Below are 16042 nucleotides of genomic sequence, written 5' to 3' on the forward strand. Positions count from 1 at the left end.
AGCGGGCTGCGGAGTGCTCACGGCACGGCCGCGGCCACACGCGGGATGCTCTCGCATCGACGGCTCCGCTGCAGCGCCGGCCGCAGGCACCAGAGCCCCGCCGGGCACAGCCCGCCCCCCCGGGGCTCGGTGCCCCCCCGCCGGACACAGCCCACTGCCGAGCCCCGCCGCCCCGGGGGCCGCCCCTCCTCCCCGCGGCCGGTGCGGGGCGAGGGCGGTGCGTGCGGGCCGCCGCCGCCCGGGGAGGGGATGGCGGGGCGCTGCTCTCCCTCCCGCCCACACGGCGCGGCGGCGGCGCGGGCGGCATGTGGGCCGCGGCCCCTCTCCTGCTGCTGCTGCTGCTGCTGCTGCTCCTGCTCCTGCCGCGGCTGTGGCGGCGCGGAGCGGCGCCGCTGGAGCCGGCCGGCCGGGCCGTGCTCATCACCGGCTGCGACAGCGGCTTCGGGCACCTGCTGGCGCTCCGCCTGCACCGCCTCGGCTTCACGGTCTTCGCCGGCTGCCTGTGCCCCGGCGGCGAGGGGGCGCGGCGCCTGCAGCGGGAGGCCGGCCCCGGTCGCCTGCGCGTCCTGCGGCTCGATGTCACCCGCGCCCGCGACGTGCTGGCCGCCAAGGAGCTGGTGCTCAGCCACCTGCCCGAGCGAGGTGAGGCGAGGCGAGGCGAGGCGAGGCGAGGGGCTGCTCGCCCCAGAGGGGCGGCTGGACGGGCACGGCGTGTGGCGGGGGAGCACTGGCACTGGCTGTGCTAATCCAGGACCGCTAGTGGTAGTATCACCGGTATTTTATATTAAATAAATGCTCCGGTGCTTGGTTGAGCGGTACCAAAGCGGGGCCTATCCAAAGATGCTGACGGGGGAAGTGGGTGCACATCCCTGCACCACAGGTGAGCACCTTTAGCACCTGGCTAAGAGAAGAGGGAATCCCCATGTGCCTGGGGGGTCCCTAGAAGCCCGTCCGGCTGGAGGAGTAGCAGGGAAAGCAGGGAACAACTGTGCACGCCGTGGAGGCGGCGGGAAAGTGATGTATTTCTGGGCACGATTTGTGAACAAGGGAATAAATAAAGGAAACGCAGTGAGGGCAGCGGCCACGCTGTACCAGACCAGCTACTTCTCCGTACAGCTTGAGGTTTGTCCAGCTAATCCCAAGAGGGGTTAAAAGGAAACCCGTCATTTACACGCCCTACAGAGAGCATACACCTAGGGGAACAGGCAGACTTCAGGTTGCAATGAATAACTGCAGACAAGGTAAATCCTGGGTTATCCCCTCAGAGCACGTGACACAGGGCAGGTAATGGGGCCACGGTGACCTCCTTTCCCACGTCGGCTGCAGGGCAGGAGCCACCCGGTGACACAGGGGGATGCACCTGGCGCAGAGCACGCTTGCCTAGGCTCAGAAGTGAGATCCCCTCAGAATTACAAAGAAACGCTTCATGCTCGCACGGGGAATGTAAGCGGAGGATAAAGCAGGCGGAACATGCAGTGTATGGCCTCTGCCTGCCTGGTTCATTAGCACATTGGGAAGGGGGCGAAACAAGAAGCAAAGGAAGAAAAAGCCTAGGCACCGCTCATTAAGTATGTGTATTTATGGTTGATCTTGATGTTATCTGATTAGGAGGCAGAGCCTTCCCCTCTCAGGCTCCTTCCCAAGCTGCAGAGACAATGCAGGTGACTTACAAGAACCCTTATAGGCTCGATGGGGACGGGATCCCCTGAAACTCTGTGTTACTGATAATTTATCCCGTAATTCTGGCAGTTTACGCAATGGTTGTGTTCATGCTGTCATGTAGACTCGAGTCTACAATTCAGCACGAGGTGGCTGGCCGTCCTCGCTGCTCACAGATGTGTGGACATGCCTTTAGATCAAGGCAAATCACGCTGGAGACATCGGGGCTTGCTGGAGAGGCCAGGGAAAACACTTGAGCACAGCTGGTGTTGAAATGGAGCACGCACACAGCCTGTGCACGGTGGATTTCCTGGGTTGTCAGTCAGGCCGTTACACCTGTATCACGGCTGGGCATGCACTGACAGAGCACGCATTTTATGAAACCTTTTTCCATTGGTCAGCTCTGCTGCTGCAGCATTTTGAGGGTACTCGGCAAAGGCAGAAAAGAAATTTTATAGGTCCAGATAGCACTCACGCCATTTGGGAAAACGGCAATTATCAAGTAATCTTTCTCCTAAGTTTATTAAATAAAAAGGACCACAGGAGTTATTTTAATGTCTGATGTTAATGGAGTAAATGCCACAAGTCGTCTTCATAATTTATACTATACAGGGGCATAAATATTTTTATCTCAAATGTAAAGAAACTGTGAGGATACTCTACTTACGTAGAGTCTTTAAGCAAAAGACTTCAGTAGGAGTGTTCCTTCTTGGCACCTCTGAAAATAGATGTGTTGTTTTCTTTGGTATTTTAACTTTATAAAAACAGTTTAAATTTAATGATTCAGTTGAAGGTTAGATAGGAATTGTATTTTTTTTAATTTGAGTCAAAGGTTGTTTTTAATGAATTTTTTTTCTATTAGGAAAGAGGCTGCAGTTCTACACTGCAAAGCCTGTATTTTTTGCCTAGAGTCCCAATGAAAACTTAACCACCTAATTGCAGACTCCACTGGTGGCAGGAGTCACACTCTCCCACTGACCCAGTTCACTGCATGGAAAGGCGTAAGAAATTCCTGGTTCTGGGGAGAATGAGTCCAAGGAGTCTCACTCAGTGATTGCTGGTGGCAAGGGGAATCATGGAGGAATATGGTGCTCTGGCATTTCCGGGATAAGCAGACTTACAGAAGACTGAAAGATAAAAGACCTTCTGCTTTAAGTAGACTATTCAGTATAAAATGTAGAAAAAATGCGTAAAATCTCAGGAATAAAACACAGCTCTTCCTACACCTTCTAGTTATGCCGTAACCATGAGATAACTAGCCACAGCTCCGCCTTGTCTTGTCTCTCTCTGTTAACGCAAGAGTAGAAAATCCAAAGTACTGGTAACACACCTGCCTGGATATTCTGCCACTTCATCGTTTATTCCCATGTAAATACTTGCTCAGTGCTAGACTGTGAAATTACACCAATCTGAAAAGGATGGCAAATCAATTTCCCATGGTACCTGGCTCATTCTCTAGAGCTAACTAACTTCCCTCCATGAAAATCTGATGGCTCTGATGCCTTTCTTTTTCTTTGTTTTGTGGCTTGTACACCCATTAAGGTGACTTTATTTAGAGTCCTTTCTTGCTTAGAAAGAAGAAATGTCTTGCACTTGCGCATTAAAGCCAATATGAAGTAGACTGGGACTTTGTAGCATGTAAATTTGCAACTCTTTTTAGGCTCTACAGCAAACCTCAGTATTTTTCTGATTTTCTTCTGCTTAAAACAGGAATTTCTCTTCTTTTTCTTGCCTCTTGTGAGTGGGTGACATGGAACTAGCTGGAAGGGAGGGATATTAGTTTTAGTCCTGCCTCCTACGCCATTGAGTACTCTCCTCCACTTAAGATTTCCTATTCACGTAATCCACCCATAGGCCCATGGTACCATATTTTAGCCCAGACTTCCTATACAAATGGAGTCATCCTTGCAATGAAGACAGCCACAGCATAATATTCCAAGCAAAGGATGGTGACTCATGAATGTGCGTACCTAAAACTCAGGAGTCCCATCTGGCCTGCTACCACGGACACCCTGCATTGCCACAGACAGATTGGTTTGTTCCCTTCTTCATTTTTCAATAGAAATATGGCGAATCACACTCCTTCCTTTGGCTAGTTTCCTTTGGTATTGAATTGGAATCTTTCAGGAAAGAGCCTGACATTTTTGCATGGGCTCAGGTTTATATGAGAAACTCCACAGATCACTGATACCAAGAGTACACGTTTGAGTTCAGAAAATCTGGCGGAATTCAGATATTATCTGTGTCTAGGTACCTACACAGAAACGGCCTGATTTTCAAAAGGTTTTGCAAGCACACATCTTGATTGACTTGAATAGGAAGAGGACTTCTTAAGAGTTTCTGGAAAAACACCAGGCATCTTTTGGGGCTAATAGGGACTGTGGATATGTGCCTTTCAGTCAACATGTCTTGAAGCAGAAATTATCTGGGAAGTTATGTGAGAGCTAGTGTTCTCCTGAAAGCCTCACTAATCTTGTTAGGCTTCCTAAAGTGACTTTGTAGATCCCTGGCTGTATCTTTTATTTATATATTTATATTTTATATATTTTATAATTTATTTATATTTATTTATGGTTTTTAATCTTTGTCCTCAGGATCCGTTTTCCCAACACAGAGATCAGTGAAAATCTCTCTGATTCCCAGTTCTGCTTTCCAGTTTATTTATTCTTGCCCACTGTAGCATAGTTCTAACACCCTTTTTCCTAAAACGTGCTTGGGCTCGGTTCTGTTTGGGCAGTCTGAGTAATTTTTCCCTTCCAGATCCAACATCAGCTGCTTTTTCTTAATGTGTCTGTGCACAGACAGTCCAAGGAAATGCAGTGTCTCTCCACTTCAGCTCTTCGATTCTTACGGGTGCCTTGTCCTTCTAGATTTCCATGTAAGGACTGTATTTCTCACGTTACCTGAGCTGCATTTCTCTAAGCAAATATACAATAGATTTTGTATGCACATTTATGACATTAGTTTTTGCCACAAAAATTTCAGGAAAGCAAGATCAAAGCAGATTTGAGGTCCCCGAGTACATAGCTGGGCAGGTTGTTTCTCAGGGGGTAAGAAGTTTTCTGAAAAAGTGACATAAGGGAATAATGAACTGTTTGTTATTTGGGAGAACTTTGTGAATTGATTCAGCCAAAGCGGCAGGAAAATTTTTGGAAAATATCAGAATGTTTCCCATTTGAGAATGCTAAAATGTTCTAAGAAACAGTTATGTTTTGCTTGAGGGCAAACAAAATACTTTGAGCTGACACTGAGCAAAATCTCTTTCTATGTTTTACTTAATCTTCTCTTCAGAGAAGTCTGTTTCAGTTTAACTCAAGCCAGTTTTCCCTTTCTTGACCTTTGATTTGGCCACTGCACAGAAAGAAGGAGCCATTATTCTGGGAGCTCTGGCTGTTTACACACACAGGCTGGCCTCACCGCTAACAACCTGGAGTCTTTGAAGTGCATGAGACAAATGACTAGAGACAAAATTTAAGCCTTGCAAGCTAAATTCTGTTTCACATTTTAGAGAAAGAGGAAGAAAATCAATTGTCTGAAGTCTAATGACTGTATTTTTGAAGCCCTAATGAATTCAGGGATATGTGGAGCAAACGTTCTTGCTGTGCAGGATGCAGTGGCAGAAGCAAAATGACATATTATTTTTAATTAGAAAAGGTGAAACTGAGAAGATCAGGGAACAAATTTTTTACAGTGGTGCCAGTCTTTAGTTGGTGGTGTGTTAAGAGTTGGGTTACGTAAAAGTAAACCTGAATTCAGAGACCTCCAGCCTTAAGCAGAAACAGATGGGATGTGCAGCGACTCAGCCCACCTGCAGATCAGATCATGTGCAAGTACAAAAGTATTGATAATTAGCTTTTACAAAGGACTCTCTAATCCATTGATCTTGAAGCATTTTATTGGGAGGTCAGTCCTATGGGGCCAGTTCCATTTTAAGAAGGAGAAATAAAGCCACAGAATGATAGAAGGCCCTGGAACAACAGGGCAGTGGCAGGGGGAAAAAGAGAGTCTAGGATGGCCAATTCCAGCAGGCAGTTTTTTGGGCTGTTTCCTCTCCTCTGTCTGCTAATATTTAGGGCAGTGGAAAAGAGGCAAGTAGACAGGAATTACTCCATTACTAGGACAGCAGTCAGTCTGCATCCAAAGTTACAAGACATCCAGTGTCAAGGATTGTTGTGTGACAGACTGCTCAATAATGATTTATCCTCTTTGGAGGACAGAGTTATCCAAGTTCAGTGTAGTAAATTCCTGATTTTAAGTGTTTTGCTCTGCAAATGAGACATTCACTGAAAGAACTTTTATTTCTTTCTCTGTTTAAACACCAGTTTCATTATGTAATACAAGTAGTGTGTATATATGTTAGGAAAGCATATAGAGATCTGTTTTACAAAATAATTTAAAAAGTCGTCTGTTTCAGCTTTAACTATTGTTATGAATGAAATCTGGTATTAGCAGTTCTTGGTACGGCTCTGGAAGGACCAAGATACCATGAAATCATCACAGTGGCTTTGTCAGAGAAGATCAGAAAGAAAAGTGTTCAGCCCAAGGGTTTCTGCAGGGCCTTCACCAGGGTGACCGCAGGGCCTCTGAGTAGGTCTTTGCCACCATGGGTACAGGAGGCTACAGCTGGGGCAGCATCACACCCATGCCCCAGACTCTGTGTCCAAAGGAAGGAAGAGAGGCATTGTTACCTGCTGTGTTTCATCAGAAACCTAGGCCTGGAGATCCTGTAGAAGGCATGACAAAACAATCATTTGCTTCAGACGTGTACAAGAATTCTTTTAAAAAAATGCATAAACAAAACTGTCAAAGCTGGCAGAACCAGGCTGCAAACTTAGCTATTTCAATGCAAGGCAGGCTACCCTATGTGCTTCGCTACACTGCTGGTCACCCTAGAAATAAATCTCAGTCAGGATTTGAGGACAGAAACAGAAATGTTTTCAAAAGCACTGTGTCACTCACTGCTTCACTGTACATCTACAGATATGTGCCACGAAGGCAAGAACAAGTCAGCATGGCTTAATCAGCATTTAGTCAGCATGTCAGCTCCAAACTGCGCGCACTCTACACTTCAACAAAAAAAGCATTTCCCTCGGCTGAGGTTTTTAGCACTGTGCAGTGCTCAAACGAAGCGTTCTGTGGCTTTGGGCTAAAGGGCTTGCACTTTCTGGCAGAGAGTTGTGTCAGAACAAGCTTTGCTGCTGATAAATTTCTGCTTGTAAACACTGGAATCTTACTGCATTTCAGGGGGCTGGGCTCCTTAACCCCAAAACCTGTTGTTATGTGAGGAATAGACTTGTACAGGAGTACAAAATCAAAGAAAATACTGTAGCCACTGACCTTACTTGGTTACTTTACCCAGTGCTACACCCGTGTACCCGATTTTGGCAGATGTCAGAAGGAATCAAAGCTCAAATCCTGGAAAAGGATCCAAGACTTAGGCTCCTAAATTAGTTGGGCACTTTGGAAATATTACCCCCTTAGCCTTTAGACTGCTTAATATAATTGTCAGAAAGCTGCTCATAGCACACAGTGGGATTAAAGTAATTAAAATATCATGGTACACGACATTGCAAGTAAGATGTAGTCTCCCAGATCATATTATTCATAAATAACTTAAGACGACTATAAAGTGAGTGATTATCAAATAGCACTGAGACTTACATAGTCCAGATAATGGCCCCAGTTACATACCTTCATTAAACAAAACATGCCTGCACTTGTAAGTAGAAAAGACAAAAAGGTAACACAACTAAAAAATTGTTTCCAAGGGTCCAAATCCCTAGAGGTTTTTGTGTCGCCTAATGGTAGTTGTTTTGCAGTGAAATATGCTTACTAAGACATTTCTCTTCCATAGGTTTCTGGGGGCTTGTCAACAATGCAGGAATATCAACATTTGGTGAGACAGGGTGGCTGTCTATGGAGAAATATGAAAAATTTGCAGATGTGAATCTCCTTGGGAGCATCAGGACAACCCTGGCATTTCTTCCCCTTCTAAGGAAATACAAGGGTAATGCTAATCCACTGTTACTTAGAGTTGTAGAATAATTAGCTTACTATAATCAGGGTAACGTAGCATCTATAAAAGAAGCCTTAATTGTCTCTCATTGAACTGAAATGACAGCCTCCTTCTGTGTGGCCTGAAAGAGCAACTTGATCCTGAACAGAGGGTAAAGTCGTGATGGGAAAAAATAACCTTAAAGATTCTGTCTTTACAGAGAAATACATAGAAAAAAGTATTCCCAAATAATGAATTAACTCACTGTTTGACTCAAAAAAGAGGAAAAAAATGCTTACAGCAGATCATTAAGCCCAGGCAGCACTTTATAAGCACTGCCAATCAGAAAACATGAAGATCCAATGAACTCCTGCTTACCTTTATTACTTAGACTCTACTATTTTACTGTTTGGCAATTAGGAAAGGAGGGATGACCCTACAGAGGTGAACTAGAGACATCCAGCTTCCAGTTCCAGGCCTAGCAAGATCCTCTCTATGACGTTGGGCAGGAAACTTCAAGTATGTGAAACAGTGCCGTACAGAGATGCATGAATATCCAATGGGATAAACACATTTGCATGGACAGCCGTACGCGTGGGCTTTATCCTTTCTTCTGAGAAGAAATGGTTCAAATAGCCCTCTGCGGCATCGCAGCATGCCTCAGTTGCTTTGTAGTTTGTTCCCTACCTGTCCCCGTCTGTATTTTGGAAAGGGAGATCCCCTTTTCCTTTCTCCCCCTTTTGCTTAGCTTGTCTACTTAAGTTCATTAAGGTGAGGATTTCTTCTGTGTGCATACAGCACCAAGCACAGTAAGGGCTGTGTTTCATCTGGAAGCCCCCAAAGTCACTGTAGCATGTTGGCCAGATACAAGCATCCCCTTTTTGACTGCTCTGCTTCTTGCTGCTTGGTTGCCTTTGGTTGATGATATTCTGATGCAAGAAAAAAGAAAACTTTTAAATACTGCAAGCCAGATGTGTTTTTGTAAAAGAATGTGCTATTGCATATATCCAGTGAGTGTGTTATGTGGCCCTTCGATGGGGAGACATCACTTCGTTTCTGTGATGTCCTACTTACTGCTAAAACTCTGTAATGCTTATCCACCAGAGGCATTTGTCTGACTTCATGAACTGCAGGGGGTTACTTTGAAGTGAAAGGGTCTAATTGTGTGTATGATATTAAGCACATGCATAAACTTTTAGAAGATTTGGGCCTGGATAGCTGCACTTACATAGTACCTTAGCTCAAAAGAGCATGCTTCATCTCACACCTGGTTGTCAGTGGTGTCTTTATTAACTGCCTGCACTCATATTTTCAAGTCCTGCCTGTGTAGGAGAGGAGGCCAGGGCACTTTGAGGAAGAATTCTAGGTTTTCTGTCCTTCCTTGCAGGAACAGCCAGGACAGCTAAAGCTCATGTTTTTGGGGTCAGCAAGTGGCCTCTCCAAAGGAAAAGCTCGAATTGTGAATGTTAGAGCATTCTCCTAGGAAAGCTGAGTTTCAATTACCTTAGGCAAAGAGAGAAGTCAAATGACATCCCACATCCTGGGTGTGCACCCCAAATCCCTTAGCTACTGGATAAAGGCAGCAGAGGTCATCCTACCATCACTTACCCAGTAGCTGTGTTCTGAAGGAAAGGGCTTACTGCCATTTTAGGATGAGCACCTGTTCCAAGAAAAACTTCGAGATTATTAATACTTGTGAAGGGAGGTACTGCCCTCCTGCCTAGAATTTAGACATCCTACTCTGAGTAGAGCAACATTTCCTCATAACTTTTCCAGCTGGCCAGGCTAGCCAATGTAGCATCTTGGTCAGCAAGCTGGTAGTTGTTCCCTGTTATTGTATAAAAGACTTACTCCAGACGCTGTGTAGGAAGACAGGGAACCTAATTCCAAATGACAGATTTCACCGCATTCCCATGATATCCTTTTGATATGCCACAAGCCTATACAATTTGGTCAGATCCGGGGCCCAGACATTATCTGCATCTGTGGCAGCAACAGGCATGTGTTCTCTGTGTTCTCTGCATTGTTAGCAACGAGGCCATCTTCTCTCTCACTTCTCGTATTTATGTATCCATGTTCAAACATTTCTTACCCTATGGTATGACTTTGTGATGGAAGTTTACAAGTAAACAATGGAAATGAACCACAGCCCAGCGCCTCAAATCAGAAATTTCTTGCTATTTAAGGCATGCCTGCACTAGGAAAATATATTCCCTTATAAAAGGGAAAAAAGCAGCACAGATCAGGAAGATTACAGCAAGGCAGCATAAGGCTGCACACATTTTGCCAAGTCATCGTTCTCTGGTGAAGCTTATCACTGTACAGTCTGGGTTCGACTTTATATGCACAGGTGCAAGGCAGGTCTCGGTGCAGAGACATCATTAGCACAGAAAAAACTGTGTTAGTGGTCATATATCCACCACAGGGAAAATCACCTGCTCCACTCGTCTGCAGTCCTTCTCCTATTACTAGCATAGTCTCTTATTACTATTTTCCAGTTTAAAGTTTTTAGGGGACTGCTTTGATTGCTGTCTCTTTCATGCTGTCTCAGACTCAGAAGGAATAAGAAGCATGCTAGGAATGTGTTATACTTTGTCTAGTCCAGCATCTGTCACTAGATGGAAGAAAGATTTTTTTGCGTGAAGTTCTCTGCTTAACAGGGCTGAGTACACTTCTGTGCTGCGACTGTACGCTTACGCAGCCCAGCTTTGGCATACTATGTAGTAAACCAGCATCATGCTAAATACCACGTTAGCAGCAGTTCAGAAGACTCAGGTAAATCGATTCTATGTTGAAGATTGAGAGTGAAGTTATGTTATTTGTGCTATTTTCTTTCCAGGCCGTATTGTTTTCATGTCCAGCATTATCGCCTATTTTTCTTTGGGAAATGGCATTTATTCTATGACTAAGGCAGCTATTGAAAAGTTTTGTGATGCTCTAAGACTGGAAATGAAGAAGTTCGGCGTCCAGGTAAGTGATGTAACAAGTAGCTGTTGTGTGAAACTCCCTGCTATTTCTAACATTGATTTTCCTATGAGAAAAAGAGAAGTTTCACTCCTGAAACTTCCTACAGAGCTGAAATGCATGTTTTTGTCGGGGAAGAAGCAAGTGACTTGCACAAAGAATACCTGACAACAATGTGAGGTGTCATGGTTTAACCCCATCCAGCAACTAAACCCCATACAGCTGCTTGCTCACTCCCCCCACAGTGGGATGGGGGAGAGAATTGGAAGAGTAAAAGTGAGAAAACTGATGGGTTGAGATAAAGACAGTTTAATAAGTAAAGCAAAAGCTGCATGTGCAGGCAAAGCAAAACAAGGAATTCATTCAGTACTGCCCATCGGCAGGCAGGTGTTCAGCTATCCCCAAGAAATCAGGGCTCCATCACGTGTAACCGTTACTTGGGAAGACAAATGCCATCACTCCCAACATTGCCTCTTCCTCCTTCCCCCAGCTTTATAAGCTAAGCATGATGTCATATGGCCTGGGATATCCCTTTGGTCAGCTGGGGTCACCTGTCCCAGCTGTGTCCCCTCCCAACTTCTTGTGCACCCCCAGCTCGCTCCCCGGTGGGGTGAGAAGCAGAAAAGGCCTTTGGCTCCATGTAAGCCCTGCTCAGCGATGACGGGAACATGTACTATCAACAAGGTTTTCAGCCAAATCCAAAACATGTCCCCATGCTAGCTCCTATGAAGAAAATTAACTCTACCCCATCCAAAACCAACGCAACATTGAAATTTTGGCCAAGAGAGTAAGTACAAGCATATTCAAAATAGTATCTAATCTTGCTGAAAGTAAGCTCCATGATCCAAATGACAAAGATCAAGATCAGAGCTGAATCCATGCATGCAGCTTCCCCTTGGAAAGAGGTGGTTTCTCTGTGGCTAATCAGCCAGCTGCGAATTGCTGAGAACAGTGGACCTGGGTGATGCCTGCCGTTCTGAGCAGCTGTGGGACAGCATGCCTTCTCTTTGTACCAACACTGACATTTCCACCCTTTCTCCATATCCTCTACAGTGGAGAGAGTTTCTGAGAGAGACCTGCCTGAGCAGTGCCATGCTCTGTGAAATGCTTGTAACAGTACCAAGAATCCAAAACTTTCTCCGAGGTGGCTGTGGGAGCAGAGTCCAGATGTTGAGTGCTGTGTAGCGAGAAGGAAGGCTAGTCACCTACCTGGGGGGTTCTTTCTCCCTCTTTTCTCCCAAGATCAGTACTTAAACGCTTGCTTTTTGTGGGAATAGCTACGCCGCAAGCGACAGTATTGTGCAGAGTAATTATGTTTTCATTCTCTTAACCTAAGAGGCTCTAAGAGTGCTCTTAGTGTCCTGTCTAAGCAACACTGATAGTCAAACGTGGAGCTTAGATCACTAAGTAGCTTCACTAGGCTTTTTCCTTGGAGTCACTTCACTGGTGAAACACTGTTCTCAAACACTAGAAGTCTTCCCTAGAGGATTTACATTGGTGTACTCTTTCTCTACACAGATTTACAGCACTGTTCATAAGCTTTGTGTTGGAAGAAGTTACAGCTATGCATCTATTAACTACCCCTCCCAGATAAATATAAAATGCTATAAAATGCAAGTGATTTTACACATCCTAATACCACACAGCATGATGAGGATTTCAACCGATTAGCTGAGGATAATCTCAAATGCATGGAAGAGCTTAGTTTAACAGGTTAGCTACTCTGGTCGTTTTGGTTTTTTTACTGTTCCCCCACCCCCGGAGCAGCCCCAGCACACAGTACAGTAAGCCAGGCTGACAAACGTTTTTGGAATGTCTACGAGAATTATTTTTCTGTTTCTCACTGTACGCAAGACACTGGCTGGCATTTACCTGAGAACCTACCCTGCAAAGAGCTTGCAGAATAGATGGTCCCTCTTCCCTGTTCTTCCCTCCCCTCCTCTGTTGTTACCTTTGTCCTTTCAGGAGAAAGTAACCCAGAGGTGGCAAGGAACAGATGGAGCTATGGCTCTGTACTCCCACTGTACAAGCTGGCTGCCTGCAGGAGACAAAGTATGTATCTTCCATTGGAAAGGTTACAGAAAATCAAGAAGGGGGCGGGGGTGGAAGGTATTATCTCTCCTTCCCTCCTAGCCAGCTCCAAAAATCTCCAAAACACAAAGTCTTCAAAACCCTTTTGTTTAAAATAAATGTGGGAAGTTTACTATGGGCATTGGTTTGGCTAATACTAAACACTTTTGAAAATAGCACCCAAAGGGAGGGCTCCCAAAGATGCCCTGTGACAAACGTACCGAAGGCAGCATAAGATGCCCCAGCTATGCACACCGTCTCTCTGCAGGAGCTTGCCTGCATCCCGTCCTTCTCCCCACATCTCTTGACCCCTCCGGTGTGCAGTGTAATGACTGCTGTGCAGGCCAAAAGGCAGGCATGTGCAGGTACTGACATACACGTGGTAGCATCTGGTAGGTGGGCTGGGTGGCAGATGAAGGTTTTATACTACCACAGACTTTCCAGAGAACATCTGGCAGATCCCCAAGTGTCTTACGCAGCTCAGCACCTTTTTTCCTCACCTTATGTTGTAGTCTTTAGATACCTGGTCAGTTAAATGCCACGGAGCTTTTAATGTTGCGTATCTACAAATCGTTTGAACAAGCCCGCTGCTAACTGAGGAAAAGCATGCATACTGTGAGTGCTCAGCCTGCTTGGAAATCCCCCAGAAGCTCAGAAGCTAGCAGAACAGCAGCAATAACACATGCAAAGAAAACAGGCAGAGCAGCAAAGGATTTGCGTGCTTTCAGTATAAGCCTACATACAGAGAAATGTACAGAAATTTGCTAATGACTTCAGTGAGAGCTAGTCCAGGACCTTTGGTCCACTCTGAACTTGGCTGACAAAACCTGTTCTACTTTTAGTTACACCTGCTTGGGGAAAACAGCACTTCTTTCCCCAGGACCTTCTAATTTTCGTTGACATCTCCTTTTGTCTCAAACTGGGGCAAAAAACTACCAATTGCAAGATTTGGCACTGACTGAAGAATCCAAAGTATTCCACTTTGGAGACATCAAAGTCATACTGAAATGTTTTGTCTCAGTATTGTCAAAACATTTATACCATTAAGCATTCTATAAAAATCAAAGATGCACTATTGCATTCTGTGAAGGTATGCTGAATAGTCAAAACAAGAACATTAACATCAGAGAGAAATGAGGAAGTCAGAATAAAGCACCTCTGCAATCTTAAAGGTTTCATGGGAGTATATTTTATTTCAGTCAGGTTTTCAAGGTTAAAATTTCCACAAAGCAGCATTTTCTGGAAGAAATCTGTCTGCAGAAATCTTTTGATCTGCTTTACTGACTATAGTATTTAATTGAATTCAGAAAGACTGATTGTATCTTGATAAGTTTTACATCTTGCTTTTAGGTCTGTATTATTCAGCCAGGAAATTATGCACGCTCTACAAAAATTCAGCCACCAGTCAGTGCTGAAGAGATTTGGAATGAACTCAGCGAAGAGGAAAAGGCAGTTTACAACAAGGAGTACGTTCAAGAACGAGCAAACTTTTTCAACAGCATTCTCCGAGAAGGAAGCACTAACGGCAACGAAGTTGTAGATGCTATGGTAGATGCTTTAATGTCTCCTGCACCCAAGGCACGTTACATGGTAGCGAAGCTGAAGGAAAAAGCACTGGTGTTTGTGTGTGCTTTATTCCCGACCGTTGTGATGGATTCCGTTTTGTCTTATGCTCTGAGTAAAGTAAAACTCGCATAGCCTATGTTGGTACTACTGTGACTCAGGCGGGGCAGGTTTTTTTAAATGTGAAAGCCAGGGCTGAATCTAATGCCCCCAGAAATCAGTATAATGACAGCAATTATCTGATACAAACTTTGGAGGGTCTCCCTTGTCAGAACTGTCAGTTATTCATAGGGAAAAACATACAGGACTCCATGTAAAATGAATACGTTTGTCTAGGTAACTTTATTTCTCCCATGTGGAAAAAAAATATGGCCACTTGGGCTGCTTTAGGTATCACCTAGAAAATTTAATGCAGCTTTTCCTGATATTGGGTTACTGTGTTACAGGCATGATGGAGACAAAATGGAGCATATCCTCGAGGGCAACAGCCCACCTGAAATCATTACAGCACAGAGGAAGATACCTTATTTGTAGGAACCTGAATAGTAATGTATTAGGGGTGATGGGAAAAGGTTAATGGAAAAGTTAGGAATGAGCAACAGACCTTGAAATACTTTGAATGAAGTTAAGTGACTGTGGAAAGGTAGGAAGTGCCGAATAATAAAGTTGTAATATGGAAATAGTGTCTTCACTAACTACAGTTCAGTACTTTGTCAGGTATTCTATATAAATCTGTGACAAAGACAATATTTCATGGACTTCGAAAAAGAAGTAGCATATTCCATTTATGAATGAATATTCAATCCTAAATAAAATCTATCTTTTAACTAATGTCTGGATTAATCAATGTGTTAACCTAAAGCACAGTCAGAGAGCTAAACACCAGGGTGACTGATACTACTATGCAGTAGCAACCTGTAGCTTAGAAAGAACATATTCCACCTGGAGCTCTGGTTTTGCTACTATTACAAGGAGTAAGGTCTGACGAAAACATGCCTATTATCATGAACAGGAAAACTTTGGTAACATGTATCTATGAGAGTAATTGAGCACAGTGGCTTCATTGGGAGCCTCCTACCAACTGCTTGGAAAAGGTTGCTGGTTTACACATAACACGGCTTTAAATTTGGCTTGGTTGTGGCATGGCACAAAATCCAAGACATCTGGGACCCAAAGATCCTGGAATAGCTGGGATTAACTGTGGTGACACTGGTAGATAGAGGGCAGCAACATGGGGCATCAGCCTTGCACATGCCAGGTCTCCCATATCAAACCAAAGACACTGCTGTAAGTTGACCTAGTTAACTTTTTGGTCTGTACCAGAAATTGCATCCTATTCATGGGAAGCCTTTCCTAATATGTTTCATTCATTACTGAGAAAAGTTACCTTCTCTCTTGGTGGTTAATTAGGCAGTCTGAGTCAGGAACATGGGCAAGATGAGCACACAGACTATTCCAGGTCCTCTCCTGATACACTTCAGCAGTGGAACAGCCATCTTACTGCACCTGTTTCAGATTGCGGAACATCTTAGTTCTCTTCCCAAATGCTGGACCCATCCCTGGAACTGGCATTGGCAAGAGGACAAGCCAGGGCTCCCACCTGCTGCACAGCCCATCAATAGCAAGATAATCAGATGATTATCATCTACTCTCCTCATTTAACCACAACAGAGCAAGGCCAAGCAAGGGAACGGGAACAAGGCTTATTCCAACTGAACCAATTGATTTCTTGTATAGGAATTCCCCCTGCTTGACCTCAGGGATTTCAGCAGCCTTCCATTGCTTTGGAAG

At 44.7% G+C, this 16042-nt stretch overlaps 1 protein-coding gene across 2 annotated transcripts; it reads left to right on the forward strand.

Annotated features, from left to right (window-relative positions):
• The first annotated feature begins 213 nt into the window (after positions 1 to 213).
• LOC101922546 (D-beta-hydroxybutyrate dehydrogenase, mitochondrial-like) lies at positions 214 to 15070 on the forward strand. 2 transcript variants are annotated; one of them, XM_055816720.1, is made up of 4 exons: positions 216 to 642; positions 7514 to 7666; positions 10494 to 10624; positions 14039 to 15070. In XM_055816720.1, the coding sequence occupies exons 1-4, from the start codon at positions 306 to 308 to the stop codon at positions 14384 to 14386; spliced, it is 969 nt and encodes a 322-aa protein (XP_055672695.1). In that variant the 5' UTR covers positions 216 to 305; the 3' UTR covers positions 14387 to 15070. The 2 variants fall into 2 exon arrangements, with proteins under 2 accessions (XP_055672696.1, XP_055672695.1); XM_055816721.1 differs by lacking the exon at positions 7514 to 7666 and having other exon boundaries at positions 214 to 642.
• The last annotated feature ends 972 nt before the right edge of the window (positions 15071 to 16042 follow it).

The sequence above is a fragment of the Falco peregrinus genome, chromosome 11 (genome assembly GCF_023634155.1).
Source record: "Falco peregrinus isolate bFalPer1 chromosome 11, bFalPer1.pri, whole genome shotgun sequence".
Classification (NCBI taxonomy): Eukaryota; Metazoa; Chordata; class Aves; order Falconiformes; family Falconidae; genus Falco; species Falco peregrinus.

Excerpts from the sequence above, each read along its gene's own strand:
- LOC101922546 (XM_055816720.1), top strand. The coding sequence starts at position 306 with ATGTGGGCCGCGGCCCCTCTCCTGCTGCTGCTGCTGCTGCTGCTGCTC. Across the intron at positions 643-7,513 it reads CAGCCACCTGCCCGAGCGAG|GTTTCTGGGGGCTTGTCAAC; the intron begins GTGAGGCGAGGC and ends TCTCTTCCATAG. Across the intron at positions 10,625-14,038 it reads TGAAGAAGTTCGGCGTCCAG|GTCTGTATTATTCAGCCAGG; the intron begins GTAAGTGATGTA and ends TCTTGCTTTTAG.